General features: G+C 44.2%; 1 protein-coding gene across 1 annotated transcript in view; it reads right to left on the bottom strand.

The window, feature by feature from the left end:
• The window catches only part of LOC145410830 (cell adhesion molecule Dscam2-like), a 102,523-nt gene that overhangs the window by 2,167 nt on the left and 76,356 nt on the right, over positions 1-24,000 (bottom strand). The window contains exons 20-30 of the mRNA XM_080280951.1: positions 21,286-21,372; positions 19,269-19,530; positions 18,017-18,199; positions 14,920-15,105; positions 13,548-13,654; positions 12,734-12,923; positions 10,882-11,053; positions 7,605-7,796; positions 5,665-5,840; positions 4,450-4,626; positions 2,822-3,023 (exon numbers count right to left, since the gene is read on the bottom strand). Of these exons, the coding sequence (XP_080137077.1) occupies positions 2,822-3,023; positions 4,450-4,626; positions 5,665-5,840; positions 7,605-7,796; positions 10,882-11,053; positions 12,734-12,923; positions 13,548-13,654; positions 14,920-15,105; positions 18,017-18,199; positions 19,269-19,530; positions 21,286-21,372 (1,934 nt within the window). The remainder of the gene's footprint in view (positions 1-2,821; positions 3,024-4,449; positions 4,627-5,664; positions 5,841-7,604; positions 7,797-10,881; positions 11,054-12,733; positions 12,924-13,547; positions 13,655-14,919; positions 15,106-18,016; positions 18,200-19,268; positions 19,531-21,285; positions 21,373-24,000) is intronic.

The following is a 24,000-nucleotide window of genomic DNA, read 5'->3' as shown; positions in this document are numbered from 1 at the left end:
AACCACCTGCCAGTGTTACCACGCCACTAACCACCTGCCAGTGTTACCACGCCACTAACCACCTGCCAGTGTTACCACGCCACTAACCACCTGCCAGTGTTACCACGCCACTAACCACCTGCCAGTGTTACCACGCCACTAACCACCTGCCAGTGTTACCACGCCACTAACCACCTGCCAGTGTTACCACGCCACTAACCACCTGCCAGTGTTACCACGCCACTAACCACCTGCCAGTGTTACCACGTCACTAACCACCTGCCAGTGTTACCACGCCACTAACCACCTGCCAGTGTTACCACGCCACTAACCACCTGCCAGTGTTGGGCTACAAGGAAGAAGGTGTTGGGGAACTTCCTTAATCGGCGAGAATACGAACCAAGGACTACCGGTATATGCAATGTGATTATAGTGTTGCTGTGTATTATTTAGCATTATTATTGTTATTATTATTATTATTATTATTATTATTATTATTATTATTTTTATCATTATTATTTTTATCATTTTCATTATCTTCATTCTTTCATCATTATAATTTTTATTATTATTATTATTATTATTATTATTATTATTATTATTATCATTATCATTATTACTATTATTACTATTATTACTATTATTATTATCATTACTATTATTCTTATTATTATTATTATTATTATTATCTTCGTTATTATTTTCATCATTTTCATTATTTCATTATTATTTTTTATTATTGTTATTATTATTATTATTATTATTATTATTATTATCATGTTTATAGTTTTCATTATATCATATATATTTATTATTATTATTATTATTATTATTATTATTATTATCATTATTATTTTCATTCTTATTATTGTTATTATTGTTATTATCTTTATTATTTTCATTACTTTGACCTACAAACTCTCATCGCTGGGGACTCTTTTCATACAGGAGTTGGTTAAAGCCTTCAATGACCCCTTCAGCACGAGTAGCCTTTCTAAAATTAACTATAATTGCCTATAAGCACCGGGAATTAACTGAAAATAAGTCACCGGTCTGAAAGGGTCAAGGATGAATGGTAATGCTACAGGGACGCTATGTGATGGACAATGCCAGGCGGAAGAAGCACCCCTCGAGTGACACAGAGCCTTATGTAGTGTTTTAGCTGGATACCGTAGCTGTGTGGGGGTAAAGCTGCTGTGTCTTACCTCAGATAGCTGTGTAGACCGTGAGGAAAGCTAAATAGCTGTTAAACAGGTGTATATACTATTGTTCAGGCTTTTTCTATGCAAAAAAAAAGAAGGAACCAAAGGCCAGGAACCCGCGAGATTGTTCCCTCCAAGAAAAAACAAAAACAAGATAACAGAGAACCACATTCAAGATCCGCTCACTTTGAGATGCCTGGACACACTACGTTTAAAAGACTGGAGGTCAAAGGCAGTAGGAAATACAGACAGAGGGAGACAGTTCCAGAGTTGACCTGTTGCATAATGAAGGACTGGAAGTAAGGGTTAACTCTTGCATTAGAGAGTTGGACAGAAAAGGCATGAGAGTTTGTTGCTAGACGGGTGCTACGCCTGTCGTGGTGGTGGAGGGATGCAAGCAGACAGTTCAGAGGAGCAGTGACCATTAAAGTAGCGATAGAAAAGAGTTAATGATGCAACAGTGCGGCGAAAAGACAGGTTGAAGGGAGCCAGTGAGAGGAGGAGAGTTAATGAGACGAAAAGCCTTTGACTCAACCTTGCTGAGAAGAGTTATATTCTACACGGGGTGAAGGGGGGGGGGAATAAAACCCCTATATCAAGTGAACATCTGTGCAGGGATAAAGAAGACACGGAGTCGGCTTAGCACGCCTAATCTCTTGGAAGGAAATTTTACATGAGAGGTAACATGATCTTTCAAGATAAGTCCCGAGATAATGAAACCCCAAGTATGTTAAAGCGGAATATGTCTTAACTCAACGCCTTTATATTCTGTGGTGAGTGCTGAAGATATTCGTAATCACCTCCCTTCCATCAAGTCTAGATTCAATTTTATAATCAGGAAAATCTTGTACGTTTTCATCTAACATTATTTACCATTATTAAAGAGAGGTGTTGAGGGTGAAAGACATGTACTGCAGGGTAAAAGGTGTTTGTTAGTGTTTGGATAAAACATAATAATGTCACTGTAGAAATAAAGAAATCTTGTAAAGCTAATAAATAAATCAGCGTGGGAAGGAGGGCCACGTTGCTAATATTATCATCATCATCATCATCCGGACCTCCTTTCCCACCCAAGGGCAGGGTGAGGAGTAGCAACGTCCAGACAGCCCAAGTTTGCCCAGCCCAATGGGTCACGCTTCCATTCGTTCATCATTCAAGCCCACACAATCCTGGCTCTCGCTGATACGCCAAATAACTTTCACCACATTCTGTAGCTTCACATTAACGTATAAACTAACACCCAGTCCCATATTATCCCTTTTGAAGCACATGAACCCAGTCTACTTCCTCTGTTAATGTTACATGAATGAAGGACCCCCAATTACCTCTTGGGGATGGAACCCAGTGAAGGCCTGAACTCCTTAAGGGTTGCTTTAAGGCCATGAACACAAAGTGAGTGTGTAGGTGTGGGCAGGTACGTGCAGGAGGTTTTGCATCACTGTAACTCATAAAAAGGTCACACTAACCCAAAGGTGGAAAAAAAAGATAAGTAGAGGAGGAAAGGCAACTGGAGTGAGACTGAGGGAGTGGATGAGTGCGTGGCAAGGGGAGGGGGTTAATAAGGTGTGTGTGGTGGGAAGTGGTGGGCTGCGGCAGCCAGGCTCCACCTACATAGCTCAGCCTCCACTACCTGAGACTACCTGGCATGGCGGACAGGCGGCAGCGGGTGAGGCGCCACACGCCCTCCTGCTGCTGCCGCTGTTGCTGCTGCTGCTGCTGCTGCTGCTACCACTGCTGTTTGCTGCTGATGTTGGTGCTGATGGTAGTGGTGGGGCTGCTGCACAGGGGAGCTGGCATCGTTACTCTCTGTGTTGGAGTCTTGCCCACCTCCAGGAGTGTCCACTGCAACAAAGAAAACTTGGTTCCAGTATCACAAACAGATTTATGGCCAGTCCTCCGCCATGACCGGGATTTCCTTTCGTATGAGGAACAACGAGCACAGAATCCCCCTATGTCTCTTGTTTTTCCTGCAGAAACAAATGTTACAAACGTCAGGAAAATTAACATAGATTACAGTACAACTGTTTTAGCAGAAGGGACATGGAAAGGAAAGTACAAAATACCCCCATTGCTCTTGTCCATCCTACAGATGCAAATCATAAGTACGACAGGGGTTTGATTGTAATACTATACTGTCTCTCTCTCTCTCTGTATATATATATATATATATATATATATATATATATATATATATATATATATATATATATATATATATATATATATATATATATATATATAAATTACAGATTGATTGAATCTATCCCTTTGTTTGTTCTATAGGGCTGTCACAGTGTCCCTGTCCTCTTTTAAAAATTATTCATATAACGAAACACGTTGCAATATGATGTTGTTGTTGCTGTTGCTTAATCCCGGTCCACCTGGCTTAGCTGACCGCAGGTAAGCAGCTGCCCCTGTGGGATGGTGCCACTGTTGATGCTGTGTCTGCGTCGTGGTGGTGTGTTGTGCAGTACTCCATAATGTGTGTTATGTTGTGTGGGCATATTTACAAGCAGGGCACGTGTCATGTGTGACTGCACCCAGCCTAAATTTAAGCTGGTAATTGAGGAGGGTTGGGTGATATCCTGATCTAAGCCTACCCAGGTGAACTCGATCAGCTCTATTTAGGATGCCTCTGATGGGTGGATGTTGGGAGGGGGGCGTGAAGTATTGTGATCTGATCAAGGTGTTGCACTGCCCTGTGTGTGAACTGTATATGTAGTTGTTTCTTCATTGCCAGTGTAGGAACTAGAAAGGTCTGGAGATGTAATGTTTCCCAAAAGGGTCTGGAATTGTTTGTGTGGTGACTGTTTTGTGTGTCGTGTTGTGTTGTGTGGTTGTCATGTAATAACAGGGGTGTTGTGGATTGGAACAGACTGCTGCATAGAACCGTGTGCCCTTCATATCAGGAAGTCTCTGACAGGGGCGAGTTTAGTCTCAAAATATATGTGAGTCGTAGGAGTGAACTCAGTGGTGATGAGAGCGATGTTATGTATGGTTTGAAGATGTGGTAGTGGGTGTTAGACAGGAAGGCAGCCAAAAGGGAGAGGACAGGGCGACATGGAGGCGATTTGCTTATGGCTACCCCTTAGGGGATTGAGGCGTCTGGCTATTGATAGATGGAAATGATAGACAGACTTGGACTGGTGACAATTTTCTGTGGCCAAACTGAGTCATCATGCTGGCTTCTACGGACTCATGAAGCTGATCGTCTAGTCCACGGGGAGAGTTGCAGAAGCGGCTTCAGGAGTTTCGCAGGCGATTGTACCTCTGGATCGGCTCTTGGGGCGGTGGTGGCGGCCCCTGGTGTCCTTCCTGGCATCCTCCGGCCACGCCCTCTGCTGGTCCTGGGCGGCGGTGGGGGCATTCTGGGTACCACTGGGCATCGATTTGGGTCGACTCCCGTACTCCCCACCACGACTGCCTCGGCTGATGTAAGCGATCTCTGTCACAACAAGACACGGAAGCTTTAGTGTGCTAGCTTCAACCTGGCAAAATTATACACAGTTTCTGGCATAGCAAGACAGAGCCTATAGTGTGTTTGTTTTAACCAGACACAGATACAGTATATGCAATATTTGGTATAGCAAGACAGAGCCTATAGTGTGTCTCAGCTATGACGTACAAAATAGCCTCTTCACATTAAATTGGCCCAGATATTCGTTATCTTGTAGCATCTTTCACGTATCTCAGAGACAGGGTAAGACAGCAGTAAGTCTCTGTCAAGCTCTACATCCTTTTCATAGCACATCTTCGTGACTAGAGCCATATTTTCAGTGGCAAGGTAAGACAGTAGTGAGGCTCCGTCAGGCTCTACATCCTTTTCTTAGCACTTCTTCTTTCTTAGCACTTTTTCGTGACTAGAGCCAAATCCTAGAGTAAACCTATTGTTGCAGCTCAGTGGCAGAATATGACAATGCTATGGCTCTACATCCTTTTCAATGCACTTCTTCGTGATTAGCACCACGACCCAGTGTTAATCTCTTGCATCAGCTCAGCATTCAAGGTAGAGGGATGGTAATATTAGGCCAGGTTAATGTGAAGGAAGTATCGTCTAAGTGTTTTTGCATCACCAGCTGACTGTTGGGTATCTGCCTCGCTCCTGCCTCACCCCTGCCTCATCCCTGCCTCTTCTAGTATGCCTTTTACCCACATCTGCCTTACCCCTGCTTCACCCTCACCTGTTTCCTCGTAGTGTGACTCCTCCTTGCATTTTGCCTCACCCCTACCTCTTCTAGTATGCCTTTTACCTGTATCTGCCTCACCCTTGTCTCACCCCTGCCCCACTCTTGTCTCATTCCTGCCTCACCCTCTCCTGTCTCCATCTATGCTTGTGCCACTCCTGCCTACATCTGCCTTTCTCTTGCTTCCCCCCTGCCTCACCTGTCTCCTTGTAGTGTGACTCCTGTCTACCCCTGCCTCACCCCTGCCTCACCTGGTTCCTTGTAGTGGAACTGGGACCGCTGCCTCACCCCTGCCTCACCTGCCTCCTTGTAGTGGGACTGGGGCCGCTGCCTGGGGACCTGACCGTAGGCTGGGGACTGCTGGGGCTGGTGGCGGTCACTGGGGGGGGGGTGAAGGGAAGCAGCAAGGCAGTCACGAGGGGTCATTACGTACTGGGACAATTCGTACTCTAAGGTGTCTTCCGAATTACCCACACTACAAGATGCCAATACGTGGGGAGAGAGAGAGAGAGAGAGAGAGAGAGAGAGAGAGAGAGAGAGAGAGAAGAAACGAAGATGACAGAGAGGTGATGGTGAAGGCCTTCATGGAAGGACCCACCTACCTTGCCAAGGTTACTTTAAATTTAGGACAGACTATGATTAAGTGCGTGTCAGTAACATCATAAAAAGCCTCTATTCTTAGTTACATTTACAGTGTATATAATTAGACATATTTACAGTATTAATAATTATATATATTTGTGTACAGTCACCACAGGCCCCGTATTCAGAGACAGGCTTAAAGTTTCAGGTAGCATTTTTGAATTCTGAAACTTTCCTTATTAATTTGTCAATCAGCTAAATATATAGTATGTCTCTTGCCCTGTTTGCTGTAAAGATCCATCCAGTCAAACACAAGGCAGTGCTCTGAGCCTGAAGTCTGCTTGTAAACGTATGAACTGAGGGAGAAAGCGTGCATTTGCGTCACTTACACTGCTGTTAGTTATTTACTGATTTTATAAGGAAGGTCGTATATTGCACACTTCTATCTTGTCTTTGAGGGGACGGCTCATTCTGCTGGTGTGGGAAAGACATGTGTTTTTGTCTTCTGAAATTGCTAATCAACCATGCAACGAGTTTAGGTGAAGAGCATACAATGAAAAGTATAAAAATGGTGGAAAGCAGAAAAATAATGCCTGGTAGACGCTGGTAACGCTGATTAAGCCGTACCCGCAACACAAGAGAATAGGGATGTGTAAAATATGGACCAGCCTATTCTCTACGAGTATCTATGTAGAATAACTATGGGATAAAGTCGACTGATTGATATTTAAGGGAATATCTGTGGATGTGATAGGAAGCGTTAGGAGGAACACACTGAGGTGGTTTGGCCATGTGCAGAGGATGGAGAGTGAGAGACTGACGAGGAGAGCGTATGTGAGTGAGATGGAGGGGGAGGGAGGGAGGAGGAGGCCAAGGCTGAGATGGAGGGATGGAGTTGAGAGGTATGAGAGAGGGAGGTGTGAGCTGGGAGCAGGGCAGTGAAATGGCGGGGGACAGGGCGACATGGAGGCTATTTGTTTGTGGCCACCCCTTACGGGATTGAGGCATCTGGCAATAGATAGACAGATAGGTAGATCTTAAGGCTCTGAAGTATTATCCTGTCTTTCACTTATAGTTACTCCAGTCTATCATCCTCTATATTGTGTATGTAATATGTAGATCCCTATGTAATACAGTCATGGCTTAAAGTCCATTGCTTGATTGTTGCTATACTCTTCTCGCTCCAACATGGCCCAGATTATCTTTCTTTTGTAGCTTATTGCATACAACTCAAAGCACAATAAGACAATACTGCAACTCTACCTCCATTCCATAGCACTTTTTTGTGACTAGCGTCATATTCTATTGTAACACTAATTTTACACCTCAACATTCAAGATGGAGAGATGGAACTTTTAGGCCAAGTTAGAGTAAAAGGAGTATAGTAGGAGGCATAGGGACATACAGGGATCAAAGGCCTCGTTCTATGCTACATTTACTTCAAGGAAACTGTTTCGTGTAATAATATTTAATTTCTATGTCATATATAATTTTTTTTATGCAAGGAAGAAGGAACCAAATCCCAGGAGCCCGCAAATTATTCTCTCCAAGAAAAAACAAATACAAGATAACAGGGCGCCAAATTCCAGCTCCGTTCCTTACTCTGTAATTGTTTGAGTGCTATAATGGTGGGCTAAGTCGACTGCTTAACTGTTACCTGAAGGTGGCATAGGGGCATATCTCATAAGGATCCGACGCCTCATCCTGCATCTTGAGAGAGGCCAGAGACCCCCTTGGCTTCTTGGTCGGGGCTGGGGAATACACGTGACCTCCTCGCGTGAGTTGGCAGTTGTTGGCGTTGTCCTCCTCGCCGCTGCCGCCCTTCTGGTCCACACTCTCGCCCTGTCTGCTGGTCAGGGATACGGATAGTTATGCTGTTTCATCATTATTATCATCATCATCATCATCATCTATAGCTTCCTCCTCCTCCTCCTCCTCCTGCTCCTCCTCCTCCTCTTCATCATAATCGCTATCATTTTTATCATCAACGCCATCCTCATCATAATCCTTATCTTTTTTATCATCATCATCATCATCATCATCATCTGTATCTTCCTCCTCCTCCTCCTCCTCTTCATCATCATAATCGCTATCATTTTTATCATCATCATCATCATCATCATTATCAGCAGCAGCAGCAGCAGCATCGTCATCATCATAATCTTCATCATCATCATCATCATCATCATCATCACCATCATCATCATATTTATCCTCCTCGTCCTCCTCCTCCTCCTCCTCCTCATCATCATCATCATCATCATCACTGGGTGAGGCAAGGTTCAGAAAGCAAGAAGAAAATACTATAGAGTGAGAATTAAGACAACAGCATGAACAGTAAAATGGGCCACACACTAACTCACTCTTCGTTCAAGCCCCAGGAATCCTGACCCCATTTCACATTTTTTCCTATTTTTTTCCCACATTCTTCGTGGTTTAACTTGATCTAAATTTGCTAATTTTCATCTTGAATGTTGAGTTGTAACTGGAGACTAATACAAGAAACAGCGCCAGTCACGAAGAATTTATGGAAAGGCTACACAGCAGAAGGTGTCAACTCTGCCATTGAGCTACGGGAAGTTAGCTGCAAAAGGACGAATATCTAGGCGAAGTTAAGGTGAAAAATCTAATTAAATCTGTCTATTATTAATCTATATAATTATAAAATAATGTCAAAGCGTTTATATTTTGATTTTGACAGCCCTAACACCGTGACTTATACGGCAAACAAGGTAAACCTAGACTGCCAGAAAAGGGAAGGAATTATGTAGCAATGAAAAACAGGAGAGAAGGATTAATGTAGCAATGGAAAGCAGGAAAATATACAGTAGTAGGAGTGAGGCAAGAAAAGAAAGTTGCAAAAAAGTAATGAGCCATCAAGGGAGGAAGATCGCCAGCACTTTTTTTCCGGCAGTTGCGATGGGAAGTGCCACGTGAAATATTTTTGAGTTACCATTATGAAGAACACAGTGCAAGACTGTGCACGTATTCTCGTCGGTTGAGGAAGCTCGCTAGCACCTTTTCCTACGCGATTTAGTTTCCTTATTGCACCTTACTGTATTCTTGTGTTAAACAAACCCTTTCCATGTCGCCATACTCTGCATAAATATCGTACAAAAGGGTACTGGATTAACCAGTCATATCCAAAAATAAATCGCTAAGAAGGAGGTGCTAGGGAGCTTCCTCGCCTGATAATAATATGAGGAAGCTTCCTAACACCTTTTTCTAAGCGATTTTATTTCGTTTTTTGCACCTTATTGTACTCCTATGTTACATAAACACTTTCAGTATCGCCATACTCTGCGTACATATCGTACAAAAGGATATTAGCCAGTCATATCCCCCCAAAATAAATCGCTAAGGAAGAGATGCTAAGGAGCTTCCTTGCCCGATGATGACATGAGCCTGTGAGGAGGAGGATACGCCGTGAAGAAGGCGGCAGAAGGTGATGGAGAAGGAAGGACACAACACTGCCATGGAACTGAAGGGGATGCTTGGCCCCTGATGTACCTCTGTCTCTATGTTCTCTGTTACGGAGCCGTTCTACTAGACGGTGTGTGTGTGTGTGTGTGTGTGTGTGTGTGCTTTTTTTGCTATCTTCTGGTCACCATCCGTTAAGTCACTTGTACAAAGATGCTTCAGTACTGTGGGGCTGGAAAATAATCAATGACTTATTTCATCTCCCTCTCCTTCTTCTTCTTCCTCTCCTCCTCCTCCTCCTCCTCCTCCTCCTGCTTCTTCTTCTTCTTCTTCTTCTTCTGATTATTATTATTCATCCATCCAGCCATCATCTAATCCTACGTTGCCCCATAAGAAGCGTAGGAGCCCGGGGCTAGGCAAGTTGGTCCTGACATTTAAGATGAGAGTGACCAGCCTCACTCATCCCTGAGTGGCATTACGTGAGCAATAAACCCCAACCATCCCTTGGATATAAACATTCACTGGGTCAATCCGATTGGTTCGCCATAATTACCCACTAAACCACCAGGCGCCAAAAATTGGGTTATATGGTTACCACTCAGCGTATTAAATGGTTTCCTGGTGTACAGGAAACCATTTGGCTTGTCACTCAGTGTAGAGTCATCCACAGGCAGAAGGAAGAGGAAAGAATGAAGGAAAGAAAGACAGAAGAGGGAGTGTAAAGTCACCCGTAGGCAGAAGGACGAGGAAAGAATGAAGGAAAGAAAGACAGAAGAGGATGGAAGGAAAGAAGGATGGAGGAGAGGACAGGGCAGACACCCGAGAGCAGCACTACATCGAGTGAGTCAATAGTGAATGACCCACCTACCACAATTATTATTATTATTATTATTATTATTACTCTTATTATTATTATTATTATTATTATTATTATTATTATTATTATGATTATTATTTTTGTTATTATTACTAATCATAATTGTTATTTTATATTAATTATTATTATTATTTTACTCATGCTCATTATCGACTGAAGAAATTGTGACCCGTCCCCTGGGTGACCTTGGGGATGTCTTAACATCTCTTCCATCGCTGTTTATTCTGCAGGTCATACCTCAAGCTATGTCTATAATAAAGAATAAGCATCCCACAAAAGGAATGTCAAGGCGTATGATGCAAAATAAGTGGAATAAATCGCTATGGAAGTGGCGATACGGAGCCTCCTGTGTCACTTACAATACATTACTGTCAAAGATATATATCTACAGTATACCCAAAAGCCAAGACCTACACCCATATCTACAGTATACCCAAAAGCCAAGACCTACACCCATATCTACAGTATACCCAAAAGCCAAGACCTACAACCATATCTACAGTATACCCCAAAACCAAGACCTATACTTATATCTACAGTATACTCAAGCACCAACACATACACTCATATCTGCAGTATACCCAAAAGCCAACACATACACTATCTACAGTATACCCAAAACAAGGCGCCAACGTACCTGTAACCGCCGTATTTTCTTCCTCTGACGGCGACGCAGACACAGATGATGAATGCCGTAGCGAGGAGCAGGGCACTGACCACCCCCGCCACGATGTGTGCGTCCAGCCAGGCGTCCACACTCCTGGCCACACTAGGCGGCACCTCCTGCACCCACTCCGCCGTGATGAAGCCTGAGGAAGAGGCACTTCTGAGTCCAGGAGCAGATCCAGTTGTTGTCAGACAAGTATGCGTTTAAAACTGAGAGTGGTAGTGTATAATTATATATGCACTATCACAAGCTATTCTAAATCCATAATGAACGAAGCTTCATTCACAAGATCGGATTCATACGACTGGAGCTTCGGAACATGTACAATAGTTCTTTACCCTTGTAAGAAAGAGGGAGAGAGAGAGAGAGAGAGAGAGAGAGAGAGAGAGAGACAGACAGACAGACAGACAGACAGACAGACAGATAGAGACAGAGACAGAGACAGACAGACAGACAGACAGATAGAGACAGAGACAGAGACAGACAGACAGACAGACAGACAGACAGAGAGACAACACATCTTGACCTCCATCATTGTCTTGTTGGCAACCAAATTCGTCATTTTTCTTTTTCTTTTTTTTTTTTTTTCTGATGGAACTCCGCCACTCCCACAACACAAGCCTTATCTATAAAGCAGGGATGAGTCTCCTTGGTTACTATACTATTTTCATTTCAGTTTGGCCTCAGGTTGCCATCTCACCATCTTGAAAGCTGAATTGTAACGATAAATCAACCCTAGAATGCTATGATGCTAGTCACGAAGAAATGTTGTGGAAAGTATGTAGTCCAGTAGCATAAATCTCTCTCTCTCTCTCTCTCTCTCTCTCTCTCTCTTTCTCATTGAGCTATGTGAAAATCAGCTACAATGAAAAAAATCATTGGGGAGTCGAATGCTAAACGCCCGCCAGAATATGCTGTTGGCCAAGTTACAAGCTACTTACAAATCATATGTGAAGAAAATTCGCAAAACTCTACGACATTCAGTCACCACGTTTCACATAAAGCCAATTCATATTAACTGAAAGGAAAGCATTCGGGAGTCGAATGCTAATCGCCGGCCAGAATATGCTGTTGGCCAAGTTACAAGTGCTGCCCCTCTGGGGGGAAAGATGATGGCGCCCCTCCCTGAGGGACGCCACCCCCCGGGGGGACAGGGGGCGGCACAACCCATGGGGGGTCAGGGGCGGCACGACCCCCGGGTGGGCCGGGGGGCCCCGATCCCCCCAGGGGACGCCGGGGGGTAGCGGCCCCCCCTGGGGACCTGGAAGATTTTGGCCCTATCTTGATGCCCTGAAGGTTTCATGTTGATAGCTCAAGCCGTTCATATGATATAATGGCACTAATGGCTGGCGATAAAAACTAGTTGACCTTTGGCAGCCATTTTGGTGACCTTGACCTTGACCCCGAGTATCCATTTTCGAACTCGGCCATGATTTTCGCCATATCGTGATACCCTGAAGGTTTCATATTGATAGCTCAAGCCGTTCATGTGATACAATAACAGATACACACACACACACACACACACACACACACACACACACACACACACACACACACACACACACACACACACACACACACACACACACACTATCGTCCATCAAACATGCCTACACCGGTGAGTTTGCAGTACCGGACAGTCAAAGTTATTCTGATATTTTTCTTTCAATGCTCACCTGAGCTAACAACCCTGGCCTAATCAAGTTAACCTAACTAATCAAGGATAATCAATCTAACCTCAATTAACTACGCAAACAAGGAGTCTAACTGCCCCAAACTGCAATAATTACCCTCGAAGCTCACCTCCCTCAAAGCTCACCTCCTTCGCTGTCCTTGGTGGCCACTCTGTATACAACGGTGGTGTCTCCGGCAGTGGAAGCGGCCGTGATCCTCAGCAGGTGCCACGTGGATGAGGTCAGGTCACATACGCCAAGGTCACTCGTGTCGCGGGTCACGTGAGGGTGAAGGGACGTCCACCCGCCCTTGGAGACGTCCCTGCTCTGCTCAACCTGGCGAAGAAGTCAGGTGTGAGAGACTGAACTGTGAGGATGCCCTAAGTGACATCATCATCATCATCATCATCATTATCATCTTCATCTTCATCTTCATCTTGATCATCATCATCATCATCATCATCATCATCATCATCATATTTTTGGTTGAGATGATCCTGGTGCAGAAGTGAAACATGGGGGACCGAACTTTGGGAATACTCATTGACACCATAACCACCATCATCATCATCATCATCCTCATACTGTGGTTGAGATTATCTTGGTGTGAAGAGACCGAACTTGGCAATACTCAAAGTGACATCAACAACATTACCAAATCAATCCTCTGTCTCATATCATCACTGCTATCATGATTCTGTCAGCGTCCTCTCGTACATTACAGTATGTCGGTATTAATAATGAGCGTGGTGGTCATGTGGAGAAAATGGAGCATGAGAGACTGGCTAGGAGAATGTAGCCTATGTATGTGAGCGAGGAGGAGAGGCAGAAGGGGAGGTGGAGATCGAGGATGAAGGGATGGGATGGAGAGGTATATAAATGAGGGTGATTTGAAGGGAGGGCAGCTTGATGGCGGAGGATAGCTCTGTCAAAATCAGTGTGAGGAGAGGGCAACGTTACCTTCCAGTGTGTAATGGGGCAGCCAACTTCCGGCCAGGTGTAGAGGCGTAGTGTGACGCAGGTAGAATTGACCTCCACCAGCTGGGCAGGGTCGGGGCGTCCAGGGGCTGTCACAGGAAGACTAGCAATTAGCATAACTTAATTGCCTGCCTTAATGACCCCCCCGTGTACAGCCCATTCCAGGTTACAATTACACTGGGCTTGTGTTCTCGTTGGTTAAGGAAGCCCCCTAGCACCTCTTCCTTAGCGATTTAGTTTTGGATTCGGCTGGTTAAAATCGGTTTGTATGATATTTATGCTGAGTATGGTGGTATTTGAATGATTTAAAGGACACACAAGAGGACTGTAGGGAGTAATAAGCAATATAAATCGCTTAGGAACAGGTGTTAGGGATTTCCCTTATTGGACGAGAAAAAGGACCCTAGACTCACCTTTCCACACCTGCCCAACATCAAATTAATACCATCACCTGTAATTATAATTCTTACCTGAAACGGGTTATAATTACAGGTGACGAAGTTAGAGTGAAGGCGTATGAGCAGGTGTGGATGGGTGTAATTCGTGGCTGAGTGTAAGTATATATAACTTAAAATACACTACAATGGACAGGTATTAATCTAAACCTTCTCCATACCCTTGGTGTTACATTCAAATATTTCAGTCTGCGTGTATCTAATGGGGAATATGCAAGGTGTTCAGGAGTCGTCAGAGGAAGAGTAGGATCTGGTAAATTTGCCTGCTTTCACAAACCACGTGTACTTGATAGGCCTAAGTATAAACCTTCCACCTTCATCACTAATCTCACATTCAAAGACTTCAATTGGTGACCGAGTGTCCAGGGTGGAACATATCCAATCCTTACAGACAGACAAAAGTTTGCCTACTATTCCACTGCTTCTGCTTCACACTTAGGGCATATCCGTCACTTTCCCTCCTGAGGCATCATATCAGAGCATCATACGTAGCCAGTGAAATATGTCAGACCTCTTCCAGCGTAGCAATATTAGCCAGCAGCAGAACGTGAGAAACACAAGATATTAACTGAAAGTTATGTTCCCGAGAGTAGTAGTAGTAGTAGTAGTAGTAGTAGTAGTTTTGTTGTTGTTGTTGCTGTTGTTCTAGTCTCAGTGGACTGTAGGAAACCTCCACGTCAATCGGTCGCTCCCTATTGTCCTTTGTTGAATCTATGTCGAGGTTTTATTAAGTTGCTTTGTGTTGTGATAGTGTGGTGCTTGAAGTGAGTGTATTGTGATGGTGGTGGCATTATATTTTGGGTATACTGGAGCGTTAGTGAGCTTTGTCTTGGCATTGTGTCTGTACGAGGGATCTAAAAGAGAAGCTTCAGAAGGACTACGAAGAATGTGGTACTTACGGCTGCCCAGTGTGGTGGCCAGAAGGACGGGGCTGGGTGGACTGGTGCCCTGGCTGTTCCACGCGGTGAGGTAGAGGTGGTGAGGTGCTCCACACGGCAGACCTCGCACCACTGCACCTGTACCACCTCTATCAACACCCACCTCCACCCACTCACCCGCCCTTACCCGGTGGTGCACGGTGTACCCTGTTGGAGACACACTATGACTGCAGTGTCTGTGTTTTGGGTTGTCTCTGTCCCTAAACACACACACACACACACACACACACACACACACACACACACACACACACACACACACACACACACTGTACTAATATATAATACATAAAGGAGTAGTTACATGTGGCACATTTTAGGTCCTTTTCTAGCCATTAGGTCCGGTATAATATACAGGAAAACTGCCTAATAAAGTTTCATTGCTACCTATAATAATGATTGGCCAGTTTTGCTCTATTTACAGAACCCGCTGCATTTTAATACAGCAATATTATGGGGCATTATGGACATATAACGAAGACTCACTGTACACGCCGTACTGCAGAGGGATGCCTTCAAGTGGCAGCACATATATAATTGGGCGGCTCAGTTACCTGGTTATACAAACCAGATATTCATTCTTAGATTTTTAATGGAAAAGTTTCTAGAGAAGGGAAAGAAGTTGTATGCGGCTTTCATGGATTTGGAGAAAGCATATGACAGGGTGGATAGACAAGGATTGTGGAAAGTATTAAGAATATATGGAGTAGACGGGAAGTTGTTGAATGCCATGAAGAGTATGTATGAGGAAGCTAAGGCTGCAGTGTGTGTGGATAGTGAACTGAGTGAATTTTTCTGTCTGAAGGTTGGATTGAAACAAGGATGTGTCATGTCTCCATGGTTGTTCAGTCTGTATATGGATGGGGTTATAAAACAGATACAAGGTAGGGCAGTGGATGTTGGAGGGGCCCTAGTGAGAGACGGCAGTGTTTAGAAACCCCTGTACTGCTGTTTGCAGATGATACTGTGTTGTTATGTGAGGACGAAGGGAGGTTGCAAGGCTTGGTGAATGAGTTTGGGAGAGTATGTAAGAAACGGAATCCAAAGGTGAATGTAGGGAAGATAAGTTATGGTCTTCGAGAGAGGTGAAGTCAGTGAATGTACTGTACAGTGAGGTTGGATGAGGAGGAAATGGAAAATGTGAGTGCATTTAAGTATTTGGGTAGTGTGATGAGTAAGGTTGGAAGTTTAGAGGGTGAAGCGCTTGAAAGAGTACAACAAGGAAGAAAGATTGCTGGTTCCTTGAAAGCAGTGATAAGAAACAGGGAAGTGAGCATGGAAGTGACAAAGTTATTACATGACAGTATTGTGGTACCATCTCTAACGTACGAAAGTGAAGCTTGGACCTTGTTGGAGGGACAGAAATCAAGAGTGAGAGCAGTGGAAATGAGTTACTTGAGAGGAGCTGTGGAGTCACATGGAGAGACAGACTGACAAATGAGGATATGAAGGAGCGTTGTGGTGTGGATGTGGATGTGATAGGAAGCGTTGGGAGAAACACACTGAGGTGGTTTGGCCATGTGGAGAGGATGGAGAGTGAGAGACTGACGAGGAGAGTGTATGTGAGTGAGGTAGAGGGGGGGAGAGGGAGGGGGAGGCCAAGGATGAGATGGAGGTATGGATTGGAGAGGTATATAAGAGAGGGGGATGTGAGCTGAGAGCAGGGCAGTAAAATGGCGGAGGACAGGGCGACATGGAGACGATTTGTTTGTGGCCACCCCTTACGGGATTAGGGCGTCTGGCGATAGATAGATATTCAAAGGTCCTTCACCTACATCCCTGTCCCCTGAGAGGAGGGTGGTGGACTGCAGGAGGATAGTTAAGCCTGCAGTCCATCGGGTTCATGTTGAGATAGTCCTGGGTATGCAAGAACTTAACTACACTCAGGCTTATCGATTTCTCCACAATATTCAGTATAAATTCTCGTTTCCTCTTCCTTCTGCGTACGGGTGACTTTGCACTCCATCGTCTGTCTTTCCTTCATTCTTTCCTCTTCCTTCTGCCTACAGGTGACTTTACACTCCCTCTTCTGTCTTTCTCTCCTTCATTCTTTCTCTTCCTTCTGCCTATGGGTGACTGTACATTGAGTGACAAGCCAAATGGCTTCCTGTACACCAGGAAGTCATTTACTAAGCTGGGTGGTAGCCATATAACCGAATTATGGCGCCTGGTGGTTTAGTGGGTAATTAAGGCGCTCCAATCGGATTAAGCCTGTGTAGGTTTATATCCAAGGATGGTTGGGGCTTATTGCACACGTAATGATACTCAGGGATGAGTGAGGCTGGTCACTCTCATCTTAAATGTCAGGATCAAATTACCTAGCCCCGGGCTCCTACGCTCCTCATGGGGCGGCATAGAATTGGATGATGGATGGACGGATGGTAATCTTCTGCTATTATACAGACACTAAATTAAGGCCCGTCACTCAGATAGCTTTTGCTGCTGCTGTTGGTGTTCCTTCTTGTTATCTCCAGACCCATTTATTCAGGCATCTCAAACTGAAGGGGTTAGATACAGCCTTCACAACCCCTTCACTGCTAGGACGCTCTCTGAAGCTGAATAAAATCGTCTTGAGGCAACAAGGTGCCACTGACAAAGACGTCACTGGACTGAAGGGGTTCATCTCTCAGCTCACCTTAGATGGGTGTTGCTCCTTCCCCACTTCTTACTTTGTACACAGGTAATTAACATGTCCCTCACCTGTAATGGGTGCTTTACCATGCGTTAATACACACACACACACACACACACACACACACACACACACACACACACACACACTAAAATAACTGCTCAATTTATTAAGAATGGGCGCCAGTTACTACTACTACTACTACACACACACACACACACACACACACACACACACACACTAAAATAATCTCTCATCTTATTTAGAATGGGTGCTCCTCTATCACCATATACTACTACTGCTACTACAACTACTGTTACTACTACTACTACTACTACTACTACTACCACTACTACTACTACAACACACACACACACACACACACACACACACACACACACACACACACACAACCTCTCAGCTTACCTAGAATGGGTGCCCCTCCATCGCCAGTGGGTGTAATGGTCAGGTTGAGGGTGTGGTGGGTGGCGTGTGCTAGTGCCAGGGTGGGCGGTGGTGGTGGGGTGAGAGCAACAACTTGGTGGGTCACGCTGTCCTCCCCCACACTGTTTCGCACCCAGCATGTGTAGTTCTCAGTCTCCCTCACAGCTGCGGTATACACGATGCTGTCACTGATGATACTATACGCTTTTCAGTTTAACTTGGCCTAAAATTGCCATCTCTCTCTCTCTCTCTCTCTCTCTCTCTCTCAGGTGAGTTGTAACGATAGATTAACACTACAGTAGAATAAGATGTTAGTTACGAAGCAGTGTTATGGAATGAATGCGTTATCCACGATGTTCTTACTGATATTGCTAAACTCTTTTCACTTTAACTTGGCCTAAAATTGGCAACTCTCCATCTTGAACGCTCAATTCTAATGACTGAATAATTCTAGAATAAGATGCTAGTGACGAAGAAGTGCTATGGAAAGGATGCAGAGACAGGCATTATCTTATACTGCCACAGAACTATGTAAAACAGCAAAAGGACGATGATGTAGGCCAGGTAAAACAAAAGAACACTTGAATCTGCTAACATTAACGAACACAAAAATTGACCCACTCTTACACTGCACTCAGTTCACACTTAAGTCTCGCCCGTCATTCTCCCCCTTGACATATTTAAAAGAGAATTATCTAAGGGCAGAGAATCATACCAAGGCCCGTATTCTTGTCAGTTAAGGAAGCTCCATAGCACCTTTTTCTAGACGATTTACTTTGCTGATCCCACCTTATTGTCCTCCTATCTTTTACATAAATCCTTCCAATATCACCATACTCTGCATAAATAACCTATAAAACGATGATAACCAGCCATAACTGCTTCGTCACCACTTGTCTCAGTCAGTGGTTAAAGTGGTGGACAAGTACATAATGCAGAATAATCCCTGACTGTGCCTGCATACAGTAGGTGAAATCAGCAGGAAGTATAACATGGAAATTTGGTCAAGAACTGGTGACTGTAGACCACTGTGCAACGTGCTGTCACTGGTTCTTGAAATGGAGGTTGATTCTGGCAGTGGGTAAGTCAGTTGGCTGCCTCTTACTGTCACTCCGTCTCGAGTCCAAGTGAAGATGTGACTCAGTAACCCTTAAATGAACGAATTACGGCAGCCTGTACTGGGGCACTTGTGTCTAGAAAGGAGTACAATGGGTCTGGCTTTTATTTTACCCACCTGTGAGATGAAGGTCCCCCCCTGGCAGTGGCTGAGTCAGATGGCTGTTCTGTACTGTCACGCCGACTCGTGTCCAAGTGATGGTGGGGGGCGGCGACCCCAGCCCCCGACACCCCAGGGTCACTCCAGATCCCACACCAACCCTCCAGGTCCTGCCCCCACCCACAGCCACGGGGGAGTACCTCGACTTGGGGGAGGGCAGGGCGGTCAGCTTGAGTGAGGCGTTGCCTTCACCCGCTGCTGTTGTGGCCGTCACCCACACCTGCAATGCCAACACCTGTCCGTCATAGGAAACGTGTTTGTACAACTACAGGCAAAATTTCAGTACTGTACTCCACAATTCGTGCTTGCCATTACTGTATGTATGTATGGCTTGAGACTGCAGTTCACCTACTATTCCAGTGCGTTTATTTCACACTATAGTAGGACTCGCCTACGTTTGCGGCTGTGGTGTGGCCCGCACCTGTGTACAGTGTTGCCACGTTTTCTATACCGTTATCTCTCTCTCTCTCTCTCTCTCTCTCTCTCTCCTGGCGGGAAATGTGAGCCACCCTGAGTACTTTTGATTCTTTTATAAGTTATTTATAATTGTGCTTTCATTTGTTAATTTGGTTTTGTTATATTTAGTGATGCCGACAATGTATTCAATGCATGCCCCTCTCACTGCCTTTCTCTCTCTCTCTCTCTCTCTCTCTCTGAATCATGTATTTATGTGTGTAAGGCCGCGGGGAGAGAAGTTCACTTACTCTTCCAGTGAGTTTATAAACTGCTGCAAGCATGTCTGTCGCTTTCCTCCCCAACGCATCATATGTGTGAGAATCGTCTATGGGCAGAGGAATATACGGAGCCACTTTCAGCATAGAGATATTTCTCAGTAGAAGAAAGTCAGAAGTATAGGTGCAGTATTAGACGAGCTTTTGTAGCAGCATCATGTGTGGGCACAGAATCATACCAAGCTTCTCTCTGCTTCGGAATATAACCCAGCAGAAAAGAAGTGTGAATTTAATAACGTAAAATATTAGGCAAACTTTCGCCCCATTATGTCACTGTGACAAATTTAAGGTTACTAAAAGCAGCAGTAGTTCATTACAAATAAGTAAGAAAAGGAAAAATATAGTAACTTAAGGCATACATAACATTATAGGTGATATAAGTGTAAGTCTTGTTTTATAGTCCAGTTCGTATTAGAAGTACACTCGGCCACGACTCTCACCTGTTCACACCTGTCCAATACTCCATTACTTTAACCACCTGCAGCTATAATTCTACTCTGGAATGGACTATAGTGACAGGTGATGGAGTTAAAGTGATGGCGTATGGGCAGGTGTGGTAGGGTGCAAGGAGTGGCTGAGTAATTCTAAGCTATTCTAGGCACGATTGCTGACGAGAGGGTACAGCATACAGGACATTTAAATGTCAAATTAATCCAATGACGCTGCCTTTACGTGGTTAATATTTCAAACTGTATAGGAATGTGATGGCTACATTGCATTGCCACCTTAAAAAACAGCTTATTACATTTACAGAGTTCACTACAAACATGTTTCCTCAGCTTCAGAGAGATTTGTCGAGGTGAAGTAGTTAAATATTGCCTCTTGTTAACCTCTTCTGTACGAGAGGGCTTCCTAATATAAAATCGCTAAGAAGTAGCAGGAATGTACAAAAAATACCTTAAGACACTCTCATACTAATACTGTAGCACTTGGGTCGTATTCTCCCACATATTTACGACCCTTTCCCTGCCGTAACTCTGATATGAATTTACAGGATGAACTAGGGACACGGGGAAATTCTGCACCAACGTTTCCTTAACCATTCTGATAAAAGAAAATATATTAACCTCCGATAATTTCCCTCTCGTACCCAAGATCCTTATATATCTGTCTATCAGTCCATCTATCTATCTATTTATTTATCTTTTTGTAGGAGGAACAAGGAGTATGAGGCGATTTTAGACCTGTCCTTCCTGCAAATCTGAGTTACGAGAGGGAATTAGTCGTAGGTGTCTATGCGTTACCTGGACCCTGGATCCTTGGGTGAGGCCGCTTAGCTCCCTCCACGTCACTTCAGAGCCTCCTACGCCCACCACGTCCCTCACGGCTACCTGGAAACACACCTGGATGACTCGTACTTCCGGTGGTTAAGGAAGTACCCTACCACCCATTCCTGACCGATTTATTTTTGGATGCGGCTGGCTGATATAGTTTTTTACCTTATTTATGCACAGTAAGACGATATTAGAATGATTTAAGTAACACAGAAGAGGACGGTAAGGTGTAATAAGCAAAATAAATCGCTTAGAAAGAGGTGTAAGGAAGTTTGCCTGACTGACGAAATGAGGACCCATACCTCACTTACAACCTCACTTACAACCTCACTTACAACCTCACTTACAACCCCACTTACAACCCCACTTACAACCTCACTTACTACCCCACTTAAAACCCCACTTACAACCTCACTTACAACCCCACTTACAACCTCACTTACAACCCCACATACAACCCCACTTACAACCTCACTTACAACCTCACTTACAACCCCACTTACAACCTCACTTACTACCTCACTTACAACCCCACATACAACCTCACTTACTACCTCACTTACTATCCCATACTCTGCTCACACTAACCTGGCCTAAAACTGCCATCTCTCCATCTTCATTGTTGAGCTACAACTGAGATTAACACTAAAATATGGTACTAGTCACGAAGCAGTGGTGTGGAAAGGATGTAGAGCTGCATTTTCTTTTATTCTGCCCTGTAGCTACGGGAAATTAAATGCAAGAGGACGAAAATTTCCGCCAAGTTGAAGTGAGCTACCTGTAAGTATGGCAACATAACAGAGAGTGACTGACAGACACAAAATCTTATCCTGTATTTCAGACAGCATAACTTGGGGTAAATTCTATGCATGGTTATGAAACAGGAAAGAGTCTCCTTGGTTACTATTCCAATCGACTCTCCAATCTAAATACACATGACCATCAACTGAACTGCAAAAGGTTAGGGATCTTTGTCAGACTAAAAGTTCAATAGAATTTTGTTTGTTCATTGATTTCAAGGAGACAAAAACTAGGGTGGTTTGAATTAATACATCAGAACTATGCTCTTTTCACTATAACTTGGCCTAAAATCGACACCTCTCCATTTTGCACTGTGCTGCTTAACTGTCTTCCTGAATTCCTTTACTTGTCTCGTTTCCCTAATGCTGCCTCCTCGCCTGGTCACTATGCCCTTTTCAGTATAACTAAATTGACTACTAAATTGATAACTAAATTGGCCTACAATTGACAACTCTCCATCTTGCGCTATGCTACTTAACTGTTTTCCTATCTATCTGTCTATCTGACGCCTCAAACCCGTAAGGGATGGCCACAAAAAAATCGCCTCATGTCGCTCTGTCCCCCGCCATTTCACTTCCAACCCCCCAGCTCACACACCCCTCTCTCATATACCTCTCCACTCCATCTGTTTTCCCGAGTACCTTTATATGTCTCGTCTACCTGGTGCTTCCTCCTCACCTGGTCATTCTTGGCGGAGTAGAGGGTGTAGTGGAGGACGACACTTGTGGAGGGTCGAGGGGGAGACCAGGTAACCAGCACCGTCGTTGGCCCCGTCACCACCGCCCGTATGGCTTCAGGAGGACCAGGTACTGAAGCAAAGATAGTACTCTCTGATAGGCTACATGAAGCACATCTATTAATAAAAAAAGAAATGACAAGACACAGAGAATAATGTTCTGATTGGCCAGGCATGAAGATAAAGAAATTACTCTCTCTGCTGGGTAATATGAAGTGTATCTATAAATAAAATGCAAATGAAAAGAAGAAGAAAAAAATGTGGGACACTGAAGAAAGGCAAAGAAATGATGAATGAATGTAGTCGGTCATTCATTAAGATTTTTGTTTTGGTAAAAATAAATATCGATAAAGGATATTCAGATAGTCATTACTGTAAGATGGAGTCAGGATTCCAGGGGCTTGAATGGTGAGTGAATGTGTGTGTGGCCCATTTCATTGGACGTCTGTTGATTAGTTCCTTCTCTAGCGTGTTTTGTTTTCTTTATTATTATTATTCTTTTCTGGACCCTGACCGACCCCAACCTTATGTGGGAAAAGGAGGTCGGGATGATGATGATGATGATGATGACTGAGTGAACGAGTGGGTGAGTGAGTGACTGACTGACTAACCAAATGAATGAATGAATGAATGAGGGAGCGAGAGAGTGAGTGAGTGAGAGAATTAATGAATGAGTGAGCGAGTGTGTGAGTGAGTGAGCGAATGAATGAACGAATAAATAAATAAATAAATGAGTGAGCGAGTGAGTGAGTGAGCGAATGAATGAACGAATGAATGAATAAATGAATGAGTGAGCGAGTGAGTGAGCGAGCGAATGAATGAACGAATGAATGAATAAATGAATGAATGACTGAATGAAGGTGAGCAATACTGCAATAAACAAAGAAGCCATGTTTTAAAACTCCTCACTGGCAAATGATGAATTGCGCCTAAAAACAGTGAATCAAGTCAAAGATATATAAATCCTAGGAAGATTATCACTGATGTCAGTCCTACAGCGTCCAGCAATTGTCACTACTCACGCAGAACACCTGTACTCTCTCCACTTTAATTTGGCCCAGAATTGGTCAGATATCCTTGCTGAATGCTGAGAGAGAGAGAGAGAGGGGGGGGGGGAGTGCCGTGGGAAGGATGCAGAGCGACATATG

This window comes from Coenobita brevimanus, chromosome 86 (genome assembly GCF_032717465.1).
Source record: "Coenobita brevimanus isolate Jiangsu-jjx chromosome 86, ASM3271746v2, whole genome shotgun sequence".
NCBI classification, from domain to species: Eukaryota; Metazoa; Arthropoda; class Malacostraca; order Decapoda; family Coenobitidae; genus Coenobita; species Coenobita brevimanus.
The sequence above is the reverse complement of the archived record's forward strand: the minus strand, read 5'-3'. Positions and strand labels throughout refer to the sequence as shown.